Raw genomic sequence first — 27,155 nt, 5'->3', positions numbered from 1 at the left:
AGTGCATAACTCCCTCTCTTTCCTCTCTTTTCAATGATATTCAATAACCCTCACTTGTTTTGATGATTTTCTATTTTTAATCCACTTTTCTTACTTTTCAAATGATTCTCTAGCTTTTAATAGGCTTGGAAGTAGCTGGAAAGGAGTTTTGGCCATTGGAAGAGCTGAAATAGCCGTTAGGAATAAAAAGTAACCGCAGGAGAAATGCAGAAAAATTAGCCATTATACTTATCCTGTATCACGAGTCGACTCATTTTTCTCATGAGCCGGCTCGATTTCATTTCAAATCGGTTCGTTCTCAGACCTACAAAAATTGCTTTCTGTCCTGCAAATAGAGTCGGCTTGTCTCAGAAATTAGTCGACTCGTCTGTATTTCAAAACTATGTGCCTATGCCAGAGTCGACTGAAGACCCTGTTTCTTCAAGATACTGCTTGGCTTGGTCGCTTAAGTCTTCATTCTTCGAACTTTTCGGTCAAAATCCTAGAGCTTTGTCATGATATGGTCCAAACCTTCCGAACTTTATTAGTCTAACAAACATCTTTCTCAACCTTCTATTATATTTTAGATTCTTGTGACACGCATCAAGACAAGGTTCATTGTCTTGGAATCGAATCCCATAGATATCATCCTATTACAATGTCGATACATGGTTCATTATGGTATGAGACAGTGTACTGAATGTCCATATGGCAAGAGACAACATATCAGTTCAGTATCCATATGGTATGGTACATCCAGTATGTTACAATACCGACTAGTATGGCAAACCTTGCATCAAAAAGATGTAAAAGTTCTCAAATTAGTTGTTCAATAGCCAATGCAAGAAATTGTAGGTTATTTTTTTATATAGAAAAGTTAATAACTGTCAAAATCTTGATTTAGTTTGAAGTCCTTTCTAGAGTCAAATTGTTATGGAAGTGATTTTGGGCCGTTATTGGTAAGGAAAATCCTTCTAAAACTTCAAATGTTGTCCTAGTAGTTTTACTCTCTTTAAACATGAACTCATATTGAGAACAAATTTTAAGAACTTTACTTAGATTTTCATTCTAGTTGACTTCACTTATCAATTCTCTTGTTATACTGCAAAATATTATGCAAATTATTTAATGATTTACATTTTGGTACTAGCCCGAGTTAGATGTCCAATTTTTGTGTTGAATTTATTCCAAAAGTTTATGCAATTGCAAAGTGGATTTAATTTGCTATTTCTTGCATTAAGAAATCGGTTGAAACTTTGAAAGATAAGGTTGTCAAGAGTGAAATAACAGGGTTCATTGCATGGAAGTATAATTTTGTTCACTAAGTTTTCTATATTAAAAGGTCAAATGTGCATTGTCTGTCTCTTGAGAATTCTTCATAATCAACCCTTTCAACCTAAGTGAAGGTAATGATGGTGCAAAGCCATGATGCATAAACATGGATTTCAGTATAGTGCTAGTAGAATAACAAAAGAAAACTAGTCTGTGAGCATATGATATTATAGATTTTCAACAATGTAGTAAAAACAACCAACTCAAATGGCTTAAAAACTCTCATGTAAGAGTAAACCATATGTAAGATTACCAAAAGACCCTACCAAAGTAAACACCCTACACTTTTGCCCTTAGAACTAAAAATTCTTGATCCAAGTCCGCACCTATGATCCTCAAGGGTGACTTGAGTGTCATTTGAAGCCCACAGCAGGTTCTTCGTTTGCAACTATAAAGTTGGCAATATAGGATAAAGCATGAAGTTGGCATCATATAAATGCATTCACCCTTGATGTCACCAAATTCAATGCATAAAAGGAAGCATAAGAGTATAATCACAAGGTTTGAAGTCTAGGTACCAGCACCCACACTAATACCTCACCTTTACATACAAATGGGTGCAATACAAAGCAATGCAATATCATACCATACCAACATACAATTTGGTTGTTGGTGCCATCACTGTGCATGACTACAGCACAACACCAAGAAAAATATCAGTATCATTTCTTCTCCGTACAACTGGTACATACTACTATGGTACAAACCAAGGTCGGCGGTACCATCTCTAACCCCTTGCTTCGGGGCATACTGAGCTGTTCTGGGGGCAAACCGGTATGGTTTCGCCCCTCATTTGAGAAACTAGTGAGGGAGGGAAGAGAAAGACAAGAGGAAAAGAGAGAAAAGGAAGGGAGGGAGAGAGAGGGAGAAGAGAGAGAGGCAGAGGGAGGGAGAGGGTGCCTCTCTCCTTCATATGTTAAAATAGGAATGGAGCCTCTATTTCGAAACAAAATAGGGGCTTCAGGCCCCTTTTTTTCTTGAAATTTTTTAGGTGAAGTCGGCAACTTCTGGCACCTCAGAGGAGAGAGGCTTCAAAAACCCCCTCTCTCCCTCCGGTCACCTCTCTCTTCACCGCCCCCTCCCTCTCTCTCTCTCTCCCTCTCTCTCTCTTCTACTCTCTCTCTCCTCCCTCTCCCCATCCCTTATTGGTTTTTCTTTATTGGAACATGTTGGAATGGCATGACACAGTACCATATTGTACTGTACCATTGATCTACCGACATAAGTATTGGTTTTGATACCATGAATCTTGCTTCAAACTATGCTACACTTGTAATAACCAAGTCCTCATCTAAAAAGGCTAGCTAGAACATATTATCAAGGTTCATTGGCTCTATATAAGTACCCAAGATCTACTCGTTGCCAAGCCAATGTGAGAGTGCTTGCATGGGTCGTCACATACTCCCTCCATTTAATCCCTAACATCCTCGTCAAGCTAAGAATTTAAATCCATTCAAATCCAATCCCAAGTACCATAGATCTAATTATAAACACCACAATCAACCTGTGGTTAATCCAAATGATCTTCAAAAGTTCTTTTTCAGAAAAATCTTTCCTTTCCATATCCAATTTCTGTTGGTACAAGGTTAAATCATTACGAACCATTTTTTTGCATTACAATATTCTGTAATATCGCTTTGTAGGCATATGGTATGCAAACGATGATGTTCATTTTGCATCATTTTGCTCTTCTATGTAGGGTTAACGAGGCAAGGTTAGTATACCATATGGTTAGAATTCTGCCCCATACATATAAAATGGGAATATATATTTGTGTTGGAGATCACAGCTACTAGTTTTAAATTAAATTGCATCAGTATGGTTTCTTGGCCTTGACAGGAATGTTAGGCTCACAAGTCCAATCCAAGATAGCTGGAACAAAGTCTGATTGTTTGCAATACGGTATATACTATATAGTCTAATGTATGTACTTCATCCTTTAAGGAGCCTAGACCAAAATAAGTGTCATGTTATTGTGTAAAAAAATATCATCAGCCACTCATTTTGAACATGACAGCTAAAGGATGCTGTGTGAGGGAAGTAACAACGTCATAAATTTGGAGGTGGTTAATTAATCTCTTTATAATCTTTGAATGAAGACATAGATGAGGATGTGTACCTTTTGCAGCATCAACTGCAATCTTCAGCCTGCGAGCCCAATTTAGTGTTGCCCTTTTACTCTTTGAACCTAAAATATAATACTTTATCTAAATCAAATGAAGTTACAAGGGAACACATCACTGATATCATATGTGAAACTTAAAAAATTTGACAATTACTGCATACCATATAAATTATCAGCCAAGGATCCACCAGGTAAGTATTCATACACTAGGATTTGCTGCTTTGATTCATGGCAGAATCCCTCCAAAGAGACGAGATTCTGATGCCGAACTTGGGATAAAAGATGCACCTGTGGAACCAGCTTATGAATGATCACTGATAGCAACCCTAAGTTAATTAAGTGAGATGCACTAAAAATATTATATGAAAGACTGGTATTTCATGTTGTTCATTCCAAGCATAAAGGAAATCATGAGTTTAGAACTGATTACAGAAAGCACATAAGAAGATGCTTTTCCAGAAGTTTTAGGACAGAAACAGAACATGGTTTCCTATAAAATGTACCTGAACATGCAAATCCACACAAAATATCTGGGTTAAGCACATCCCAAATTCAACATGCATTTTTTCTCAGGAATTATCTGAGAAAGGGTTGACATGACAAAGCAGGACTTGTGAACACAGTGTCATGAATTTCCAAAGGAAAAAAGGCAAGAAGAGCAGTATGGGAGGAGAGGGGGCTAGGGAGAAGACAAGTATCACTTTCATTGCAATTGAAAATACAATGTATGTTTGACCACCTTGAGAGAATTTGGAGATCCTTGACAATATGGTCAACATTCCTATTGGGAGGGCCTCCACATAGGAGTTTTTTTTTTAATGAAATACATGGTATAGGCGGTGGTCATTGAGAAGCATTAGAATTTGTTTTGTCTAGTTCCTACTTGATGCAACTTTTAGATTGGTTCTTTTGAGAATTTTAATTTGGAGATTTATTTTTAAAGTAGATTGACTATCCAAGATTTCTTAAGAAAGTTTCAGTGTCATTACAATTGATATTTAATGTAGTTTTTGTGTACTATCTATGTATGTGCAGTCACATAGAAACCCAAATTGAGTAATTTTAAGAAATAATATTATTTTTCATTGTGGAAGAATATTAACTTTACCAAAGGACTGGAATAGAATGGAATCTGTAAATGAAGATTTGGACTTTATTCTTCCCAGATATTGACAGAATTTTAATAAAACTTCTGGATTTCTCACTCATCAGAAAATACGATTATACCAGTAAGATATCTAATATTGTTAGGATACTTAAGATCCTTTATCATTGGCAAAATGACAACCATCAATGATAGTTGTATCAATTACTTCATGGATGCCCATTAAACACTGCACTTTGATCAAGTAGTTCTTGTTAAGTCTGATATATATTTTGACCATTTTCTTATTAGTTTAAGCTTTTGGAGTCAATTGGTCGGTGAACATGGAATTAGAGCATAGGTTTGTTGGAGGTCATGAGTTGTTGACATCCCCTCCATGCTGATTATTTATTTATTTAACCTAGCTATCATCTTGACTCATTCCAATCATTGTGATTGTTATCTTGACTCATTTTAAGTCATTGTGGTCCTCGATGTCCATGGTACCGGCCATATGGGGTAGGGGTGTTAAACCTATAATAACATGTTGACTCTTTCTCTATTAGCTTAAGCTTTTGGGTCAATTGGTTAGTTAATAGTTCTATTGGCTTTTTATAGTGTAGCTTAATAATTTATGGTTCACATGTTAAATAACAAAATGGAAAAAGAGACATGAAACCTGAAATTTTTATTGCCTTATTGACAATTTAAGTATCCAATTTGAAAATGACCTAGATTAAGATTTCACTTATGAAGTTTTATGTATTTTTCACAAGCTTAAGTATGATAAACAAGACATCACTGAAGTACCAAAACTAGGAAGTACATTAGTACTTTATTATGATATTGTTGTACAAGAAAACTACATTGTTTAGAGTTCTATCAAAATATTTTCAGTTTCCTTCAGGCTTCTGCAACCTATATCCTCCTCTTGCTGGGCCATACACCAAAAAGTACATATAAATAAAACATCTATGTCCATCTCTTTGGAGTATGGACCTAAAGCCACCATAGCAATGCCTTGTTAATTAAGGAAACTCTTCTAGTCCTGACAGCCAGATGAAAAGGAAACAAAATGACTAGTTTATTTTTTAAATAAAAATGTGCTAAGATTTGAACAAATTAAATTAACACATCTGTCGAAGAAAATGAACAAGGTCGGCAAAATATTGAAAAAATATGCTTGTCATTTCTCCACAAATGACCCCCATTAATGCAGCATCATGTTAAATGGAAACAAAGGTTTAAAGATACAGTCCTGATGCTGTTTTCAGTTGAGGAACTAGTCGGTTGCATATTAACATATGATATGCTATGACATCTCAGTAACACAGGACCTTTGTCTTTTCTCCTTTCTTTTTGCTTTTCTTTTGTTTTATAGATTTTTAGGGTTGTTTAGGCACGTTTAGAGTTTGCTTAGATCCTACATATAGGGTTAAGTGAGGTTTTAGAGTCCATAATTGGGTTTTTAGTGTTGGTATTGGCACTTTTTTATTAGTTTTTTCCTATATGTTTTTGGTTTATCAGTGTTTCAATTTTAGGAAAGATGCTGCCTTTCTTTCTTCATTCCTCTTTCCTCCCCTCCCCAAACAAATGCCAGCAACACAAAAACAGCCTTTTGACAGCATCAGGCTTCATATTCGGTGTTGTATCCTTCTTCATGCTAGCTATTAACTACCAGTACAAACCGCAACAACCTCCTTCTAAGAAGATGGAGGGTCCTGTTACTCCTGTATGTATCCAAGGACTCAGATGCATCCAACCGGGGACCAAAGGTACAGCTAAGACTGATCAAATCCTCAGCCTTTGATGCAAACAATAACCTGATGTTTTTGCAATCTCATTTTAGTCTACCAAATTGATAATCAATTTCTAAATTAAAGTCTTGATTCAAATCAATCAGACAAAAAGCATTGACTAATTTCCTAGTTAGAGGTCAGTTTTGCATCAAAACACACTCTCTCTCTCTCCATCTATAAGAACATGCACAAATTTATATTCTGTAAGTATATAGTATCTTTGGTATAATAGAGCTGTTAACATTTGATTTAGAAAACAATCTATTAAGCAATGTTAACATTCTAAGTAAGCCTTAAGTCTTGAATTATGCATCAGCATAAGGTCATCAAGTCTTACGATTATCTTATTGTGACTAGAAGCCTATAATAAATGAGATATGTTGGAAATAATTAAAACAATAGAGAACAAACAAATTGTAAGCCAAGTGAAGGAAGAAGATAGAATATCAAGATACAACAGCAATGCAAGGCCTGATGCTAGGCCACTACATCCCCTTTCTCTTATTACATCATGGCATCTATTTGAGCAAACAAAAGACAATATTGATCATTGGTGGAGAGCTATTACTTATTAAGGTTTTAGTTTCAAACAGAAAATGATTAACATCATACCAACAAATATAAAGCTAAAACAGCTTTAAGATGCTAGTTTTCATGTTTTTGCCTATCATTCTGTGGAGGTCGTATATGACTATGTCAATCTGGGAACAAATAGGTCAATGCTGAGACCCTCCGGAATCAAAATATAGAGCAGCAAGTTCTAGTTTCTGCAGAGGTGAATTATTTAGTTTTATTCTCTTTAACAGAATGACCATTGTTGGTGCAAAAATCCGTCTGCGCCGGAGAAGCTGGAGTTGTGGGGGTCGCGATCGCCGCCGGAACCTGCAAAAGAAGTCTAAACCGGAGGTGGGGTTGCTCCGGCAAGATCCTCCGACGCTCAAGTCAGTTCTCTGCCTCAACAAGAATGGAGTGCTCGAACGAAAATTTTAGCAGAGTTTCTAGGTAAAAATGAGAGCTTAGAGAATAACGTATGTAGGGTCCCCCCTTTTATAAGTGGAGGAGGCAACAAACTGATAGCGATGTCTGTAACCGTCTGACGGTGGGCCGCCCAGAGTCAGGAGTTTATCATGAAGAGTAGTGGGGTGGAGTCGTGGCTGCCACCATGGCTCACCACATGGAATCAGGTGCGGGGAGTGGAGCGGCGTCCGTTGTCGTGACTCGCCAGGGAATGGTGGAACCGCACAGGATCCGCCGCAGAGAGTGGAGCAGAATCGAGGCCATTATTGTGGCCTGTCAGGGAGCGATGGAGCCGCGTGGGATCCGTCGCAGGAAGTGGAGCAGTGTTGTGGCCGTTACCACGGCCTGCCAGGGGGTGATGGAGCCGCGCGAAATCTGTTGCAGGAGGTGGAGCAAAATCGTGGCTGTTGCTGCGGCCTGCCAGGGGGTCCAGGCCAGTCGGCCGGAGTTCGGCTGGAGTGTCTGGCGGAGAGAGGTGGCTAGCCACCCGTCTGAGAGGAGCTCGGAGTCTGGCTCTCGTAGGAGTCCGGACAAAGTCTTCCTGCAATTAAAGTCAGAGGCGAAGTCCGGCTCCCGTAGGAGTCCGGACAAAGTTTACCTGCAGCTGGAGTCGTGGGCGGAGTCCGACCCCCGTAGGAGCCCGGCGGAGTCTGCAGGTGAAGTCGTGGGCGAGGTCCGGCTCCCGTAGGAGTCCGGACAAAGTCTGCCTGCACTTAGAGTCAGAGGCGAAGTCCGGCTCCCGTAGGAGTCCAGACAAAGTTTACCTACAGCGGAGTCGTGGGCGGAGTCCGGCCCCATAGGAGCCCGGACGGAGTCTGCAGGTGAAGTCGTGGGCGAGGTCCGGCTCCCGTAGGAGCCCGGGCGGAGCCTGCAGGTGAAGTCGTGGGCGAGGTCCGGCTCCCGTAAGAGTCCGGACAAAGTCTGCCTGCAATTAAAGTCAGAGGTGAAGTCCGGCTCCCGTAGGAGTCCGGACGAAGTTTACCTGCAATTAGAGTCAGGGACGAAGTCCGGCTCCCGTAGGAGTCCGGACAAAGTTTACCTGCAGCTGGAGTCATGGGCGGAGTCCGACCCCCGTAGGAGCCCGGGCGGAGTCTGCAGGTGAAGTCGTGGGCGAGGTCCGGCTCCCTTAGGAGCCCGGGCGGAGCCTGCAGGTGAAGTCGTGGGCGAGGTCCGGCTCCCGTAGGAGTCCGGACAAAGTCTGCCTGCAATTAAAGTTAGAGGCGAAGTCCGGCTCCCGTAGGAGTCCGGACGAAGTTTACCTGCAATTAGAGTCAGGGACGAAGTCCGGCTCCCGTAGGAGTCCGGACAAAGTTTACCTGCAGCTGGAGTCGTGGGCGGAGTCCGGCCCTCGTAGGAGCCCGGGCGGAGTCTACAGGTGAAGTCGTGGGCGAGGTCCGGCTCCCGTAGGAGCCCGGGCGGAGCCTGCAGGTGAAGTCGTGGGCGAGGTCCGGCTCCCGTAGGAGTCCGGACAAAGTCTGCCTGCAATTAAAGTCAGAGACGAAGTTCGGCTCCGTAGGAGTCCAAACGAAGTTTACCTGCAATTAGAGTCAGGGACGAAGTCCGGCCCCCGTAGGAGCCCAGGCGGAGTCTGTAGGTGAAGTCGTGGGCGAGGTCCGGCTCCCGTAGGAGTCCGGACAAAGTTTACCTACAGCTGGAGTCGTGGGCGGAGTCCAGCCCCCGTAGGAGCCCGAGGGGAGTCCGGCCCCCGTAGGAGCCCGGGCGGAGCCTGCAGGTGAAGTCGTGGGCGAGGTCCGGCTCCCGTAGGAGCCCGGGCGGAATCTGCCTGCTACTGGAGTCGGGGGCAAGGTCCGGCTCCCGTAGGAGTCCGGACGTCGCGAAGAGTCCGGTCAACGCTGGTGGGGTCCTGCCCGTCGGCAAAACTTGAGAGTGTGGCGGAGGCTCGGCCGCCTGGGAGGTTTGAGGAGACGTTGCCAGAGGTCGAAAGTCAGTTGGATCCCCGGAGGGTCACTCCCGTAACGAACTTCAGCTGGGGGGTATTTTATACCCAACACCAGTCCCCCTACTTCCGAGTTCGAATTTCGAATGAAGAAAGTACAGAGAAATTTTCGTAGCCGAAGTTATCCCCTTGAATCCTGTGCACGATCGCCCCCAGATATTTTGGCATTAAATGCGCGCGTGCCGGAGTCTTTTCGAATCGGGACGATTCGAAGGGACCCTTCGGAATTTTCGCTGGTACGTTGGCCCAGGTACAGCGCAGTAATGGCTCCGTCAGCTGTCAGCTGCTTTTAGCCGCCTGCCGTGGCGAGTGGGACACGTGTCGAGCGCGGGTCGGCCTGGGGGGATTCGCGATCATTATGACGCCGGATCCCAGGGTCTATTTAAACCCGCCTTTCCTCCTGAAAGTTCTATCGGTATCCGCCTTCTCTTCGAGAGCCCTGACCCTCCTTGGCGTCTTCTTTGGCCCTAGGCGTCTTTCGAGTCATCCCTGTCCTCGCCCCTCTGCGTCCTTCAGAGCGATCTAGGTTAGTCCCGGAACCTTCGATTTTCTTCTTGCCGTTTAGGGCCTTTTCTCCTCCATTTTCTTCTGTCGTATTCCTCTGATTTGGTCTCCCGCAACCCCTCGTCCTTTGTCCTGTCTGATTTCTCCGGGATCTTTAGGGTCTTCGTTTGAAGTCATTCGAAATATCTTCCGACACCTCCGCCTCTAGCGGTTTCGGGAGTTCTTCCGCCTCAGCCCCCCAGGAGCCCCACTCTGTAGACAAACCCACTTCTGGGACTGGGCTTCGCCCGATTTTTGCGCCGGGTGTCATTCCCTGCTCCCTGACTCCGGATGAACTACTGATAAGGGTTCAGTATGGAGTTCCTCCGGAGTACGACCTGGAGCTTCCTGGCCGCTCCGACCGGACTAGCACTCCCCCACCCGATCGTTTCTGTCTGTATAAGAGGCCTTCCGTGCCGGACTCCGGCTTCCGCTTCCGCCTTTGTCGTCGCCCTTTTCCGCTTCTTAGATATCTCTTTAGCTTCAGTTGCCCCGAATTCTTTTAGGTTTTTGATAGGGTTCCTCTCCCTTTGCCACGTAGTCGAGGTTCAGCCATCCCTCTCTCTGTTTAGGCATTTCTATACTTTCAAGCGTCATCCTTCGGCGAAGGACTGGTGGTATTTCTCCCTCAGTTTGGCAAGAAGGGTTGCTGAAAGGTGCTCCCTCTTCAATCCACAACTGGAAGGAAAAATATCTCTTCGTCCACTGCCCAACTTTGAGGTTGGGCCTGCCCCTTTGGGGCTCTCTGAGGGACTCTGTCCGCCGGGCTCCCAGTCTGGGGGAGGACGACCTTCAGGCCGCCCGGAAGCTTCTTGACTATTCTGCTCCTTCCCTTCCCAACCTTCTGAGGAGCAATTTTTGTTCAACATCGGCCTGAGCCCCCAGGATCCTGCGAGTATTCCATCTTTTCTTTCCTCTTCTTTTCTTCCGTCCTTCTTCTTTCTCTCTTCTTTTCTTCTCTCTTTTTTTTTTTTTTTTTGCGTGTCACTTCTTCCTTCTTTACCCCATTACTGATTTTCGATTTTTTTTTTTCAGGAATGGACGCCGAAGCGGCATGGATGCTCGCCAGGGGCCTCAAGGCCCACAAAAGAAAAGGTGCTGCGGCCTCCAAATCAGCAAAGAAGGCCAGAGTGGAGGGGACGAGTTCGGCCGCGCCTGTCCAGGCGGCTCCCACGGTCGACGTTCCTTCGGACTCCGAGCCACCGGCCCCCCGGGCCTCTTCAAGGAGTCCGCCGACTGGGGCTCCCGTTTTAGGGGTCCGTTCCACGGAGGCGCCCGGAGTCGAGAGGGGGAGGAGAAGGAAGTCGGTGGCCCGCAGGGCGAGTAGTCGTCGTTGAAGAGTCCCTTGATTCCGAGGAAGAGCCGGAGAATCCCTTCAATGACAGGGACTTGATCAAGCGGTTGATCGACGGCTGCATTCTGCCTAAAGTCGTCGAGAGGATTGACCGCGCCGATCCTGAGCAGCGGGTTTGGGACTCCCTAGATCCTTTCTCGAGGTAAACAAGTCTCCATTTAATTGGCTTTCCGACCCTTTTCTGATCCCCTAACCGCCCTTGCAGATTGGGCACCAGCTCCTTGCCAACATCGAGGCGACGAACCGGGCGAGGAGGGACGCCATCCAGGAGGAGGAGCGTCGCCGAGCCAAAGTCGCTCGCCTCAAAGAAAAAGCCGCTGAAGTAGTTACCCTCCAAGAGGCCCTGGAGAAAGAAAAGCAGGCCCGGGAGGAAGAGAAGCAGACCTCGGAGGAGACGGTGAGAAAGGCGGAGGCCGAGGTCGCCAATTTGGCGGAGCAGATTCCAATCCTGGTCTCGGAGGCCGGGGTCTTGCGGTGGAGGAGTTCAAGGCCTCCGTGGAGATGAGGGACCTGAACGTCCGATTTGGTCAAAAAGCATTCATCAAGGGATTCGAGCTCTGTCAGGAGAAGGTGACCAGGAAATTTCCCGAGCTCGATCTCAGCTTCTTGGGCGAGGAGTCGGAAGATGAGGCCGGCCCCTCTCCTGTTGCTGCTGCTGCCGCAGCCCCCCTTCCAGGGACACCGAGCTCCCCAACTCCTACCGCCGAGGTCTGAGACCTCCGACCTTGTATTTTTTCTTTACTGCCATTTTCCTTTTCCATTTGTCTTTAAGAAACATTCAATCAATAAAGTTGAATTTCTCGTTGTGGATGGCTTCTTCTTTCTTCCTTTCTCCTTTTTGTTTTTGTTTCTGCAATGAGACGCACCTTGACGCTTTGGTCTCCCGATGGCAGCGTCCTGCCGAAGCACTTCCCCTGCCCCAAGGAATTCCGCTGAAGTCCACGATCCAGCGACTGAAGAAGTTCTTCATTTGACAAAAAGGTCGAAGAAGATGGAAGGCGAGCTTCGCAGGTTGAGGGAAGGTCATTCTGAAGCCACCGCGGAGGCCACCCGCTTTCGGAATCTCCACGTGAAGGGATCATGGAGTACAGCCGGAGGAAGGCGAACTTCACAAAGGAGCTTGAGGAACACAAGAAGCGCGCCAACGATCGAATTTGGGCACAAGTTGCCAAGATCAGTTCTCTCAGGGTGGAACTGTCAGCTGCGCAGGAGAGGATTGGCCAGCTAGAGGAAAGTTCATCCCGGCTCTTGGCTCGGGCCGACGGCGACCGGGAGTGGTCGAAGAAGATCTCCGACCTTCAGCAGCAGCTTCAGGATGCCGAGGCGGGCTACGACGCGCATCGGGCCGGCTGGCGCAGGTAGGTGGATGAATACAAAGGAAGACTCAGGGTGGCGACTGACGAAGTTGTCCGTCTTCAAAGGCAGCTGGCTGGCAGGGCTAGCTCGCTTCCTCTCGGGATTCCAGCGAACTCCAATCCCTGAGAAGAACTGTAGAAGAGCTTTCTGTCGCCCTTGGGGGGAGGACGGCTGAGCTGCAGCAATTGAAGATCTAGCTGGCATGTGAGCAGCAGGCCGTCAAGGACGCGAAGGCAGAATCCGAAGTCCTGAGAAAAAGACGTCGAGAGGCGGAGAGCGAAAGCCAGCGATATCATCGAACATACATGGAGATATTAATGAGAGAGAGAATTGGAAGCAGAAGTCGGACGTTTAAGGGATTCCCTGGCGAGGGTCGGAGCCGAAAGTCCGAGGTCGGAGGAAGCCGGGCCCCCTTAGGGCTCTTTTTGTCTTTCCGTCTTCCCATGTATATATTTTTTCTTCTGTTGTTTCGTCTTGTTCTTGTCGTTTTGCTTTTTTCTCTTTAGCCTGCTGGGCTTTGTAGTGTATATTTTGTGAATGAAATGAAAAGGAGATTTTGTGTTACCTCGTCCACGTGTTGTATTAAATTGTCGTCCGCCGAACTTCTTTTGTCTTTAAGACTTGCCCGACGTCGATGTCGTTTGGAGGTGCCCAATCGTCGCCACGCTGATTTGCTTTTCTTGTCGTCCATGGCCATAGGCTCGAGCTTGGTGGTCCGAACTCCGCATTACCTCGAAGGTGTCGTTGTTTTCTTGACCTGTGTCGAGAGCCTTCTTAGAGGCCGGAGATGTTTGGTAGGAACTTCCCGTCTTTGTTGAGATGAGGTTCCTTAGGTCTTTGGTGTGGTTTGTTTTTCGCCTGTTGCCGGCATAATTCGTCGCTTTCCTTTTTAATTTTCCTCCTCTTTTTGAGTGAGGGTCTTTCCCTTGCTTTTTGAGGGGTTGCGTAGAAGTGTAGAGGTGCCATTGAGGGGACTTTTCCCCTTATTCAATTTTGTTGTGCAGCCGGGTCCTTGTCATCGTTAGGACGAGATTCTCCCTCTGTTCTCAGCGGGGCAGTGGGAGCACATAAGGATCGTTGCAAGAGCCTCTCCCCCATCCGGTCTAAAAGAACCGGGCCTTCGACTTTGCTCATGTTAGGGCGAGGTTCCCCTCCTGTCCCTAACAAGGCTGTGGGGGCACATGTGGCACTGTTTGGCCTCTCCCCCCATCCGGTCTAAGAGGAATCGGGCCTTCGACTTTGCTCACGTTAGGGCGAGGTCCTCCTCCTGTCCCTAATGTGGCCGTGGGGCGCATAAGGGCGTTGTAGGGCCTCTCCCCCCATCCGGTCTAAAAGAACCAGGCCTTTGACTTTGCTCATGTTAGGGCGAGGTTCTCCTCCTGTCCCTGACATGGCTTTGGGGGTGCGTAAGGGCGTTGTAGGGCCTCTCCCCCATCCGGTCTAAAAGAACCGGGCTTTGACTTTGCTCATGTTAGGGCGAGGTTCTCCTCCTGTCCCTGACATGGCTGTGGGGGCACTCAAGGCCGTTATATGGGCCTCTCCCCGATCCGATCTTAAAATAACCGGACTTTCATTTTGCTCATGATAGGACGAGGTTCTCCTCCTGTTCCTAACATGACCATGGGGGCACTCAAGGGCCGTTATATGGCCTCTCCTCCGATCCGATCTTAAAATAATCAGACTTCCATTTTGCTCATGTTAGGACAAGGTTCTCCTCCTGTTCCTAACATGACCATGGGGGCACTCAAGGGCCGTTATATGGCCTCTCCCCCGATCCGATCTTAAAATAATCGGACTTTCATTTTGCTCATATTAGGACGAGGTTCTCCTCCTGTTCCTAACATGACCTTGTTTTAATTGTTTGAAGGGTTATCCCCAATCGTAACAAATCCATGCCAAAAAGGAAAGACATGCAAAGTCGAAAGGAATTTTGATTCAAAGCAAATCGTGAGCAGTACATCTACAGGTTTCTCGAGTTCCATGGTCGTGGAAGGTCTGCTCCTCCTTGAGGCCCTCCGGTGATGGAGTCGATGGTTCCGATAGGAGGCCGATCTCCGGGCTGCTCCTCCCTCCTTGGCGGTTCAGGTTGCGGCAGGGCCCTTGGCCGATCTTCTCTACCCTCAGGCCGACGTCGAATGAACCTATCGAGTCGACCTCGTCGGATGAGCTCCTCGATCTCGTCTCGGAGCTGGATGCATTCCTCCGTGTCGTGGCCGTGGTCGCGATGGTAGAGACAGAACTTGTTGGGGTTGCGCTTCCCGGGGTGTGCGCATCCTCTCTGGCCTAGGGAGCTGCTCCCTGACCTCCATCAGTACCTGGGTCTTCGTGGCATTGAGGGGGGCGTAGTTGCGGAATCTTTCCGGTGGAGAACCCCGCCGAACCCCACGATCCGGACTTCTCTGCCTACGTACCCGGAGAGGAGTATGGACACGCTTGTGCCCAGGAGGGGTTCGAGAACGTGGCCGAGCTTCTCTCGGCCCTTTTTCGATTGCGGGCTTACTCGAGTCTCCCGCCTGCCGCTCTCTCGCAGTCTCCTCATCCTTCATTTTGAAGGCTTCTTCCGCTCGGCGTACCCTTCAGCCCGAGCCAACAAATCAGCAAAATCCCTGGAGTACTTCTCCAGGGAGAACAAAAGGTCATTCTTCTGAAGGCCGCCCTTCAGAGCGGCCATTGCTACCGATTGGTCCAAATTCCGGACCTCCAGCACTGCAACATTGAAACGGTTGATGTAGGCCCGAATGGACTCCCCCTCCCTCTGCTTGATATTGATGAGGGACTCCAAACCCTTCCGGGGGCGCCGGCTGCCGACAAAATGGGCCACAAATTGATGGCTCATCTGATCGAAGGAAAAGATGGTACCCGACTTCAGCGCCGAGTACCAGTTTCTCGCGCTCCCTTCAAGGTGGATGGGAAGACTCGGCATAGAATGGCGTCGGGTGTGCCATGAAGCAGCATCATCGTTCGAAAGGCCTCCAGATGATCAACCGGGTCCGAAGTTCCGTCGTAGCTTTCGAACTGGGGGAGTTTGAAGTTTGACGGGATCGGTTCTGCATGATCATTTGAGAAAAGGGAGGGTCAGTGCAAATGTCCTCACCATAAGCGGGGGAGCGTGGTGGAGTTCTTCGATCCGCCGGTTCATCTCCTGGAGTCTCCGGTCCAGAAATCCTCTCGACTATGGGTCTCGAGGGTCCTCTGGCAGAATGGGGGTAGAGATCTTCCAGAGGTAGAGTCGTGATCCGATTGAGGGCTCTCCACCCTCGGGTTCGTCTTTCTAGGAAAGACGGGGCGGCTGGCCCAAGTGGCCCGCCCTACCGCTGGATTCTGGTGTTCCGGTGACACTCTTTCCAGGCGCACTGATGCCTGCGGCTGCTGCTGCTGCTGCATGGCCTGCACAGCTTCAGTGAGGCCTCTGACCTACTGTGCCAGTAGATCACATTGCTCCGCACCGACCGCCGTTGCCGTAGGAGGAGGCTGGAAAACTGGAGGTGAGACCGGAGCCTGAGATCTGGCTGCGGAGGCCGTGGATCGCCGTGTGGACGCCTTGCGGGGAGGCATCGGGCAAAGACCAAGTGGAGGAAGGAGGAGAGGGCGTCGAAAAAGATGTCCGAGGGCAATCCCGTTGAGCGCTCCTTTAAGAACAAAGGTACTGCGAAGACACAGCCCCCCTTCCTCTAGCGCCAATTCTGTTGGTGTAAAAATCCGCCTGCGCCGGAGAAGCTAGAGTCGAGGGAGCCGCGGTCGCCGCCGGACCTGCAAAAGAAGTCTAAACCGAAGATGGGGTTGCTCCGACAAGACCCTCCGATGCTCAAGTCAATTCTCTGCCTCAACAAGAATGGAGTGCTCGAACGAAAATTTTAGCAGAATTTTGGGATAGAAAAGTAGAGCTTAGAGAATAACGTATCTGGGGTCCCCCTTTTATAGGCGGAGAGGGCAACAAACTGATAGCGATGTCTGCAACCGTCTGACGGTGGGCCACCCAGAGTCAGGGAGTTTATCATGAAGAGTAGTGGGGTGGAGTCGTGGCTGCCACCATGGCTCACCACGTGAATCAGTTGCGGGGAGTGGAGTGGTGTCCGTTGTCGTGACTCGCCAGGGAGTGGTGGAACCGCACAGGATCCGCCGCAGGAAGTGGAGCAGAATCATGGCCACTATTGTGGCCTGCCAGGGAGCGATGGAGCCACGTGGGATCCGTCGCAGGAAGTGGAGCAGTGCTGTGGCCGTTACCGCGGCCTGCCAGGGGGTGATGGAGCCGCACGAAATCTGTTGCAGGAGGTGGAGCAGAATCGTGGCCATTATTGTGGCCTGCCAGAGAGCGATGGAGCCGCGTGGGATCCATCGCAGGAAGTGGAGCAGTGCTGTGGCCATTACCGCGGCCTGCCAGGGGTCCAGCCTGTCGGCCGGAGTTCGGCTGGAGTGTCTGGCGGAAAGAGGTGGCTAACCACCCTCTGAGAGGAGCTTGGAGTCTGGCTCTCGTAGGAGTCCGGACAAAGTCTTCTTTCAGTCGGAGTTGGGGACGAGACCAGGGTCCCGTAGGAGTCCGGGCAAAGTCTGCCTGCAGTTGGAGTTGGGAGTGAAGTCCGGCTCCCGTAGGAGTCCGGACGAAGTTTACCTACAATTAGAGTCGGGGACGAAGTCCGGCTCCCGTAGGAGTTCGGACGAAGTTTACCTGCAGCTGGAATCGTGGGCGGGGTCCGGCTCCCGTAGGAGTCTGGACGAAGTCTGCACGGGAAGTCGTGGGCGGAGTCCGGCTCCCGTAGGAGTCCGGACAAAGTCTGCCTGCAATTAAAGTCAAGGCAAAGTCCGGCTCCTGTAGGAGTCCGACGAAGTTTACCTGCAGCTGGAGTCGTGGGCGGAGTCCGGCTCCCGTAGGAGCCCGGGCGGAGTCTGCAGGTGAAGTCGTGGGCGAGGTCCGGCTTCCGTAGGAGTCCGGACAAAGTCTGCCTGCAATTGAAGTCAGAGGCGAAGTCCGGCTCCCGTAAGAGTCCGGACGAAGTTTATCTGCAGCGGAGTCGTGGGCGGAGTCCGGCTCCCGTAGGAGCCCGGGCGGAGTCTGCAGGTGAAGTCGTGGGCGAGATCCGGCTCTCGTAGGAGTCCGGACAAAGTCTGCCTGTAATTGAAGTCAGAGGCGAAGTCCGGCTCCCGTAGGAGTCCGGACGAAGTTTACCTGCAGCTGGAGTCGTGGGCGGGGTCCGGCTCCCGTAGGAGCCCGGGCGGAGTCTGCAGGTGAAGTCGTGGGCGAGGTCCGGCTCCCGTAGGAGTCCGGACAAAGTCTGCCTGCAATTAAAGTCAGAGGCGAAGTCTGGCACCCGTAGGAGTCCGAACGAAGTTTACCTGCAGCTAGAGTCGTGGGCGGAGTCCAGCTCTCGTAGGAGCCCGGACGGAGTCTGCAGGTGAAGTCGTGGGCGAGGTCCGGCTCCCATAGGAGTCCGGACAAAGTCTACCTGCAATTAAAGTCAGAGGCGAAGTCCGGCTCCCGTAGGAGTCCGGACGAAGTTTACCTGCAGCTGGAGTCGTGGGCAGAGTCCGGACAAAGTCTGCCTGCAATTAAAGTCAGAGGCGAAGTCCAGCTCCCGTAGGAGTCCGGACGAAGTTTACCTGCAGCTGGAGTCGTGGGCGGAGTCCGGCTCCCGTAGGAGCCCGGGCGGAGTCTGCAAGTGAAGTCGTGGGCGAGGTCCGGCTCCCGTAGGAGTCCGAACGCCGCGAAGAATCCGGTCGACGCTGGCGGGGTTCTGCCCGTCGGCAAAACTTGGGAGTGTGGCGGAGGCTCGGCCGCCTGGGAGGTTTGAAGAGACGTTGCCAGAGGTGGAGAGTCAGTTGGATCCCCGGAGGGTCACTCCCGTCACGAACTTCGGCTGAGAGGTATTTTATACCCAACATATACAATTGTACATATATATGTATGTATGCATGTATACAACTGTATGTATATATGTATGTATGCATATATGCACATACATATACAATGTTTTAAAAGCAACTACTGTATGCAGGCTGCATATGCAATTACTTCTTTTAACCACTTAAAGTACATATAATATATTAAGTACAGTAAAAAAAATAATAGAGATGGAATTTACTTTGGACAGATAAAAACAATAGTATTAGTAATAACAAATAACAACTGAGACTTAGTGCTTATTATTTAGTATCTAATATCTAGTAGCAATAACCATAACATAATTAACATTTTAGGACTACCAATACCCATATGGCCATATTAGGCCTACTTGAAACCCACATCAAACTTACCATCAGCTGGAACCCACTTCACCTACATGGCCCACATAAGAGTGGGCTGTATATGTAACTCTAGAATGCTAGGTGGGCTCAGATATGCAGCTGTATGATACTAAGCATGTCACATATGCAGCACTCAATTCTAATTGGACCATCTTTCTAGTCTGTATGTGGTATAACCACATATAGTACTGCATATAGGAAATATGGTGTAGTCAAGGGACCGGATATGCATATGCAAATGCGTATGCGTCAGTATAAACTATAAACCGCATTTTAGAAACATCATATGTTATTCTGTGTGTGCTGTATATATATATATAGAGAGAGAGAGAGACACACACACACACACACAAACTCAGATGATTGGTTCTGCTAGATGAGATTCGGATAAGGCATGCATCAATGTTTATCAGATACAAACAATGGTGAGTTCACCCAGGTCAAGAGACATTTATAGGAGTAATGGAAGATAAGATTGAAGTTCCAGGAAGTGTCAGATATGAATTCAGTTGGCTGGTTATCAGCTAGCTATCTACCTTTCTAAAAATATGAAATATTTATATCTCTTAAGTTTTAAATTGTAGGCAACAATTGCCTTTTAAAAATCTAGAGTGGCCTAAAAGAAATGCACTTGATAGTTCAAGAATATAACTTATCTTGATTTCTCAGCCCACCTGTACTAAGCAAACAAAAGCAAATAGTTTGGGAATAATGGAGAAAAACAATTTTCAAAAAAATGCTAAAGAGCAAAATATTCAAAATAGAAGGAAGCATCTGATTAATTACACAGAGCATAAAGAGGACAGCAACTCTTAGATAAGCTTTCTATGTATAATTGTACTTCTGTTTGAATGAAACTTCAATTATTCAGAACCTTCAATTACTAAAACCAAAACAGACCTTTAAATAAAACAAAAGATGAAATCATATGTCACATGTTTGTCCTGAGCCCATCACCCACTATCCAAAATGTGTCTTACATCTTTCAACCCTCATTCTATCAAAAAGCTTTTCATTTTCCCTTAAATTTTCCTGAGAGTTTGTTGGTATTCTGTTTCTTGTCAAACATTATTTGAAAAACTGTGGACTGTGAAGTCTATTGCAACCTAATCTGCCATAGCACAGCTTTTCCTTATAACCATGTAATGGCTCCATAGGAACATGAATAAATATCTTGTTGTGCCTTAACTGTAAATAGAACAAGTTGAAAAAGCCCAGTCAGGCTTATGGACAAGATATCATGATCTTGCACAACACAAAATGTTAAATGGTTTTTTCTCATTGGAGATGATTAAAATGAGAATAAAATGACAAGAACAAAAACATGATCAGTAATAATAGGATATGCATGTTATATTTTCACTTTTATAAGTACAAACCTCATTGATAAATGAATCAGCACCAAGTTGTGTTTTGTCAGAGCGTACTTTAACAGCTACTAACTTGCCATCAAGAAGCTTTCCAAGGTATATGGACCCAAAGCCCCCACTGCCTATAACATCTTTAAAATTGTTTGTTGCAACCTTAATCTCTTTATATGTGAATACCCTGGCTGCATTCCATTTTTGTATCTCTCTTGCTGCGCATTACAATCAAGATTGGCAAAATTAAATCAGATGCATTTTTAATTTCATGCAGATATATCTACTGCAATTAGGATTATGCATACATGTTTGCAATGTCACATCATTTCGTCGTTTTCGCCTCCTGTAAATGACCATAGCAACTGCAATAAGTAAAAGTGCACAACAAATGCCTCCAACAGCACCTATTATTATTGATTTGTGGCTGCGACCAGAAGTTTTCTTCATGTTGACGACTGTGAATTGTGGAGTCGGAATTGAAGGGTGGTCTGAAAGGCCATTGCATGTAGAAGGCGAGAAAGAAAGGCACAAATTCCCTGATGTTCTGAAGGGAAGAAAGATTGTATAAAGATGGCTATCATCTCGAACCAAAACAGCAAAGTGTGAAATATGAATAATCAAACCTGACTTCTATATTTTGCTTTTTCAAGGATTCAGGCAACACACCTTGAAGTTTATTGTTTTCCAAATTTCTGCATAATATCAAACCTTTATCATCCTTAGGCAACAAAAACAAATTGTAAGGCAATGAAAAGAATGATACCGTTTCAGTTCAAAAGAAAAGACACTTACAGTAAGCGGAGATCCTTCAAACTTCCCAAACTGTCTGGAACTGTTCCCTCTAAACTATTGTTTTGCAAGTCCCTTCATGGATTGCAAAACACAATAGCTAAGATTGAATAAACTACTTCACAAAGACAAGCCAAAAAGATTTGCATAACGACTAGGGATGGAAATGACAGAAAATTTATGAAATATAGGTCCATGCAAAAATAATGAAAAATATTTGCACACGGAATGGAGACAAATTATATAGAAATTATTGCTGAAACTTGATTGTGACAAAATGATAAAAATATGATCCAGCAATTTTTATTCTTTGAGAGTACTCTTCCATAATCATTAATTGACAGATAGAATAAAAGATTACAGGGAAGAAAAAGAAAGTATTGTGAGCATGCAAGTTGTTGATGAAAGTAAAAAATAAAATTAGCATAACCTTCATCCAAATGAGAGAGAAAAATCATTCTACAGATGTTTGTAAGTGAGTTGATAAATAGAAATGGAAAATGACAGTGATGTACCAGAAGGCAATATAATAAAGGACTTCCCTGAGAATTAAGATGCCCTGGACAAAGTTGGGTCCGAACATCTAACCCATTTTCTTAATTTATTGATCATAGTATCGACATGAAAGACAAGTCAGCACAACCAGTTTAATGATGTATAGAAAAATTAATTTCAGAAGAGAAGCATTAAGACAACGAAATGGGCTGGATTTGGATGGATCTAAAAAGGAAAGATAATCTTAAATTTGACAAAATCAAAAACAGTGACCAACTCTCAGATTTCTTGCAGATTCCTTCCAAAAACAGTGATTTTAGCAAGTGAAATTTCAACTCGCCACAATTAGTTAGATTTTAAAGAGTTTGATTCAAGTCAAGCACCAATTAAACTCAGATCCACACCAAAAGGAGTTTTTGACATTGTCAAAACATTAAACAAAACTATTCTATTCTTGAGCACCTTTTCCTCTCTAGATTGAATTTTAAGCCTTTAATTTTGAAAGACGATAAACACATTTTAGGGAAACAGATTTGAGTAATCTCACCTCAAGTTAGACGAAACATCATTTTTTTCTGAGCTTCTAACTCAAAACTGCAAATGCTCCAGACATTCTGGATTATTAAAGGTTTCTAAACAATTGTGTCCACATTAGAAAAGGAAAATCCAGGATTCTACGAAGGTTCTGTATGTGATCTGATTACAAGAAAAAATATGATTCCATACAGAATATGGCCCTCCTTTTATGTCTTCAACTCTGTAGCAGCAAAGAGCAACTGAAAAAATTGGCTCTTTTATTCCATAAGGGCATTAAAGTATATCACATATACAGATTTTGGAATCATACATGACAAAGAAGACTAGAAATATCCATCTCTTTCATATTCAGGCATATAATAACTCAGAAGCTTGCCAAAGCAAACTAGAACCCAAATTATGTGCTATTGTGACAACTGCCAGCATTCCAATTTCACATTTTTAAGTTGACCATTGGTTGCAATTCCACCACACTTTCGTTAAGCTATTTACCAGCCATAACCAATAATATGGCTGAATAAGAACACGTGCAAACCATTGTCAAAAATAATGTCAGCGTCCACCTCTTAGTTTTAACATTTCTCAAAGATATGGAAGCGGACATAGATCATATAATTACAGCTTTCGATTTGGTGTCATATTGATAGGAGTTTCAAGTTTTTTTAATTATGATGCAGCTAGGAAAATCCAATCCTGGAGGAAGATATGATATCTATGGGTGGCAAGTTAAGTGAAAATGAGGGTAAAAGTAGTGGATAATATGATTTTCACAGCAAAATATGAGTATTCAACTATTTCAGTAGTGGATCAATTGTGCCAGAAGTATTCAATTATTTTCAATACTGGATCAAATGTGTCAGAAGCATATCGTTCATCAGCCAAGGAATAACTGATCTGAATGCATATTTGTAAGCTTATGCAAGAAGAAACCTGACTGACCAGTTTAGTCCTCTTCTATGTCAAACTAAGAGTATAAATTAAATGGATGAATGTAGAGGCTGTCGACAATAAGGTGGTGGAATTTAAACATGGTAAATTTTCAGGGAAATTTGAGCCTTTATTTCTAATACAAAGCTAGATACAAAAGTGCTTTAGTAAGCATCCTTTAAGAAAATATATTACTAAACATCCTTTTAGAAAATGATAAATAAAGTTGAGTGGACATAAAAAGAAAGGTTGATTATGAAACTCACAAAAACTTGTATCACAGGATGTGCTAAAAAATGGTAAGAAGGAAGTATCCAAGTTGAAGTAGAAGAAGCCAGAGGTAAGTTAGGTGCATCAAATATAAGGGTAAATTTTAATAAATGGGATAAGAAGTACAATGATTTTAGAAAACTTTGGCTAGAGTATAATGATATCTAGAATAACATTCAAAAAATGGTGGTCCAAAATGCCCCTCAAATACAACAATATAGACTTTTAGTAATAGCCTCTAAAAGTCATAAAATTGCCACTTTAATACTTATAGCGATGGATTAGTGGCAAAAAAGGAGAATTGCCTTAGCCACTGTTGCTAAAACTTCAGCATGAATGTTTTAATGCTTTGACACAAAAGATTATAGCGGAAAATAGTGCCACTATAAATCGAAATTTTTTAAGAGAAAATTTATGGTGACGCTATAGATATACATAATTTTTAAAGGCAATTATTTTTGCCACTATATAAACATTATTTTGGAGCTATAAAACTCGACAATAAAATCCTATATTCTTATAGTGCATTTTTCCTAATCTTGCAGCCAACCTCATTGAAAAGATGAATACCTCCTAGGAAAAAAGGTTCCACTCTCTCAATGTGATTGAGGAACCTTCTCTTGCTAAGCTTGCTAAGGTTACATCCCTGAAGTTACAGCTTGAATCCCTGAAGTTACAGCTTGAAGACCATTAGGAAGGGAGAAATTCTCTCATATCAACAATCCAAATAAATTTGTGTAAAGGGACAATAACACAAGCTACTTCCCCAAGGTTGCCAAGTTCCAACTTTAGACAGAAAACTAATCTATCTCCAGACAACTCACTTTTATGGGACTGTCTTTAGTGAACCTTATATGGTATGATAGTGGAATTTAGAACATTTTTATGGATCTCGTAATACCCCTTCAAATGCACATATCCCATTGAAGGTTCTGTTCTTTATCCTTCAAACCAGTTGGATCTCTATCCTTTAGACCACATTTTCATGGAGGAAGAAGTCAGAGAGGATATTCTTTATCTTGGCAGTGAAAAAGCTGTTCCCTTAGTGAGTTTCTAATGCTTTTCTTCAAGAAAGATGGAGGAGAACATCACGAAGCTCTTCAACAAAATGTAACAAAACAGTGTTAACCTTGATGGATTAAAATACTCCTTTGTCAATGTAATCCAAAAACAGAAGGGGCTTTTCATACATGAAAGACTTCCAACCTATTAGCCTCATTAATGGGGTCTTCAAGATCATTACCAAAGTCTTGGCTATCAAAACAAAGCATTTCTTGCCCAAGCTCATTAATCATCTCAGCCAACCTTATTTTAGGATATAGCCCTACACAAGTTCACTCCATTATAAAGCATCACAGAGAGAAGGCATCATACTCAAACTTGAATTTTAAAAAGCTTTTCAGTGAACTGCATTTTCACGATCTTTTGAGTTATAGATAGTTGGGAAGAAATGAAGATCTTGGGCCAAAACCCTGCCTCATTATTAGCAAATCAGTTGTTCTCTTAACTGGATCTCTGCGTAAGTCTTTCACCATTCCTAGATGACTCAAACAAGGTAATACACTCTCCCTTCCTCTTCATCTTTGTGGCTAATGCATTGGCTAGTCTTAGAAGGGTAGAGTTGGTCTTATTGTTCAATTTGGTCCAATTCTGGCAACCAATGGAATCATTCTTCTTCAATTCATGGATGATACTTTCCCTTTTTTAAAACCCAAGGAAGACTAATTGGTTTCTAGCAAATTGTGTCTCCACATTTCAAGTTGGCTTCAGGATTAAAAATCAAAGCAAAGACCAAGGTTTTAAATCCTGTGGGACAAAAGTGTCTCAATATTTCCATGAAACGAAATGCCCCGCTATCCCATCCCATCCCGACAGCTGTCCCGATCATGCATCCCGGTAGATATCTTCATTTTCTTTCCTTCTTCTTTCATTTCTTTCTTTTTTTTTTTCTTCCTTCTTTTCTTTCTTTTTCTTCTATCTTCCTTTATTTTTTTCTTTTTGTTTCATTTTCTTATCCCTTTCTCTTTTTTTTTCTTTTTCTTATTCTTTCTCTTTCCTTTCTTCCTTCTTTCCTTTATTTTTCTTATTCATTTTTCTTTTTCTTCTTTCCTTTCACTTTTTTCCTTTTTTTCATCTTCCTTTCTTTCTTTTCTCTTTCTTTCTCTCTCCCTGTATGGATGGATTTCAGAGTTCCGACCCCGTCCCGATCCCGTTTTCTCACAGAATGAGACGGGATAGCCAGGACGCCCCTTGTCCCGCAGAGATGTAAAACCTTAGCAAAGATCCACTTATCCACCTTGGAGACAGTCAGTTAGCTTGCTTTGGAGAATGCCTTTTAAACTAAACTTGATTCGTTACTTACTATCTATCTAAATCTAGCTATCCTAATCTAAGGTCTTCTTAGGATATCAAAGTGGATGTTCCCAACAACAAAAAGATAGACAACAACCTACAAAAATATCCCCATCTATGGGAGGATATTTGATCTTCAAGAACTCCATTCCTCCTTGCTCCCTTAGTACTTGAACATTGGTATTGAACTTGGCATAATGGTTTGTTCACCATATCTGCAAAACATGCACTAATGCACCACATCTTTCTAAAAGTTATGGCTGACATTGAAGTTGATTTCTGCCTTGTCAACTAGAGAAAATTCTTCTTGAAAAGGAAGGAGTTTGGATATGTATTAAAAGCCTTCAACTTGCTTTAGAAAGTGAAGGATCCTTGGACTTTTTTCAACAATAGAAAACAAAGATCATATTGAACTCTTATCAAAGAAATGACTGAATGAAAGCTTTTGAATCCTCTCTTTATTCACCTCTTAATCTAGAAAGTTGCATCACACTATGAGGAAAGTTTCCTCTATGGACACATCTTCCTTCTCACCAAAAGGGAAAGCATCTAATTTTGAAAGGTCAGAAGACCTGTCCCTCTTTCTCTTAACCCAAACCTCTCTAACACTTATGAAGATGAAAATGGCATAACCATTAATGTCCTTAAAATAGAGGGTGGATCCACCTCTTGAATCCCATTTTCTAATCAAAATCAACAATTAGCTAGTAGGAGAAATTGTACAACCAATGAGTCTTCTACAACCTAAAACATCATATCAAAATAGAGATGTTTCACCATTCCCTCATCACTCAACCCACCAATGCCAGATAGATCTGAGCTGAGAGCCAACTTCGAGTGATTGCTGATCAGACTGAGCTTAGGGCCAATCACTTATGTCCCTTGAACATACCTGATGAGGTAGTTTTTCTTCTTCATTACCAAGCCAAATCTAAGGTGGAGGAAAGGAGAAGAGCATCATCTTCATCTAGATTTAATAGCCAAGCATCACAGATGCCATCATAACTACAGCTGCTATGCTTTTTCTTTAATTCTTTTGTTTCTTCTTACATGCCAGCATGATTTGCAGGATACGTTTTGGAACCTGTACCAGTGCCATGCTGGTACTGTGTCGGTATAGGTTGGTTCATGCTACCAACACTTGGTACATCCCCATACCAATTACTGGTTCGCTACCCATATAGTAGGGCAAGCCTAGTACAGGATGGTATGATCTGGCAAACCATGCATGCCCCTGACAAATATGAGCAGGAAAGGAGCTGTTTTCTCCTTCGCTTGCTCCTCTTTTCTTGGTAAGGCAAACCTAGTCTTTGGAATCAACTTGCTAACAGAAGTGTAGAGACGGTTAGACCATGGTTGAGCTACCAACACATGACACAGCCACCAAAGTGACAGGTAGATAGATACACAATAGTAATTACCAAACAAACTTATTAGCACTTGTGTGCCAATTTTCAATTATAAAAACTGAATTAAAGCTTGCTTTGGAAAGGACGCAAAGAGATATAACACCAATGTCTAGTTATGTAACAATTTATATTTGTAAAATCATGCTTAAAAAAAAATGCATAGGATTACCTACCTTATTAAATTAGCTTTATAAAATAAAGAATGTTCCCCTTTAACAAAATAATA

The 27,155-nt window shown here is 44.4% G+C and overlaps 1 protein-coding gene across 1 annotated transcript in view; it reads right to left on the bottom strand.

Annotated features, from left to right (window-relative positions):
• LOC105035448 (probable LRR receptor-like serine/threonine-protein kinase At5g48740) overlaps nt 1–27,155 on the bottom strand; it is a 40,657-nt gene that overhangs the window by 10,323 nt on the left and 3,179 nt on the right. Inside the window, 6 exon segments of the mRNA XM_010911005.4 lie at nt 3,431–3,499; nt 3,598–3,724; nt 20,166–20,365; nt 20,456–20,694; nt 20,774–20,842; nt 20,943–21,014. Of these exon segments, the coding sequence (XP_010909307.2) occupies nt 3,431–3,499; nt 3,598–3,724; nt 20,166–20,365; nt 20,456–20,694; nt 20,774–20,842; nt 20,943–21,014 (776 nt within the window).

Source organism: Elaeis guineensis, chromosome 9 (assembly GCF_000442705.2).
Source record: "Elaeis guineensis isolate ETL-2024a chromosome 9, EG11, whole genome shotgun sequence".
Classification (NCBI taxonomy): domain Eukaryota; kingdom Viridiplantae; phylum Streptophyta; class Magnoliopsida; order Arecales; family Arecaceae; genus Elaeis; species Elaeis guineensis.
The sequence above is the reverse complement of the archived record's forward strand: the minus strand, read 5'-3'. Positions and strand labels throughout refer to the sequence as shown.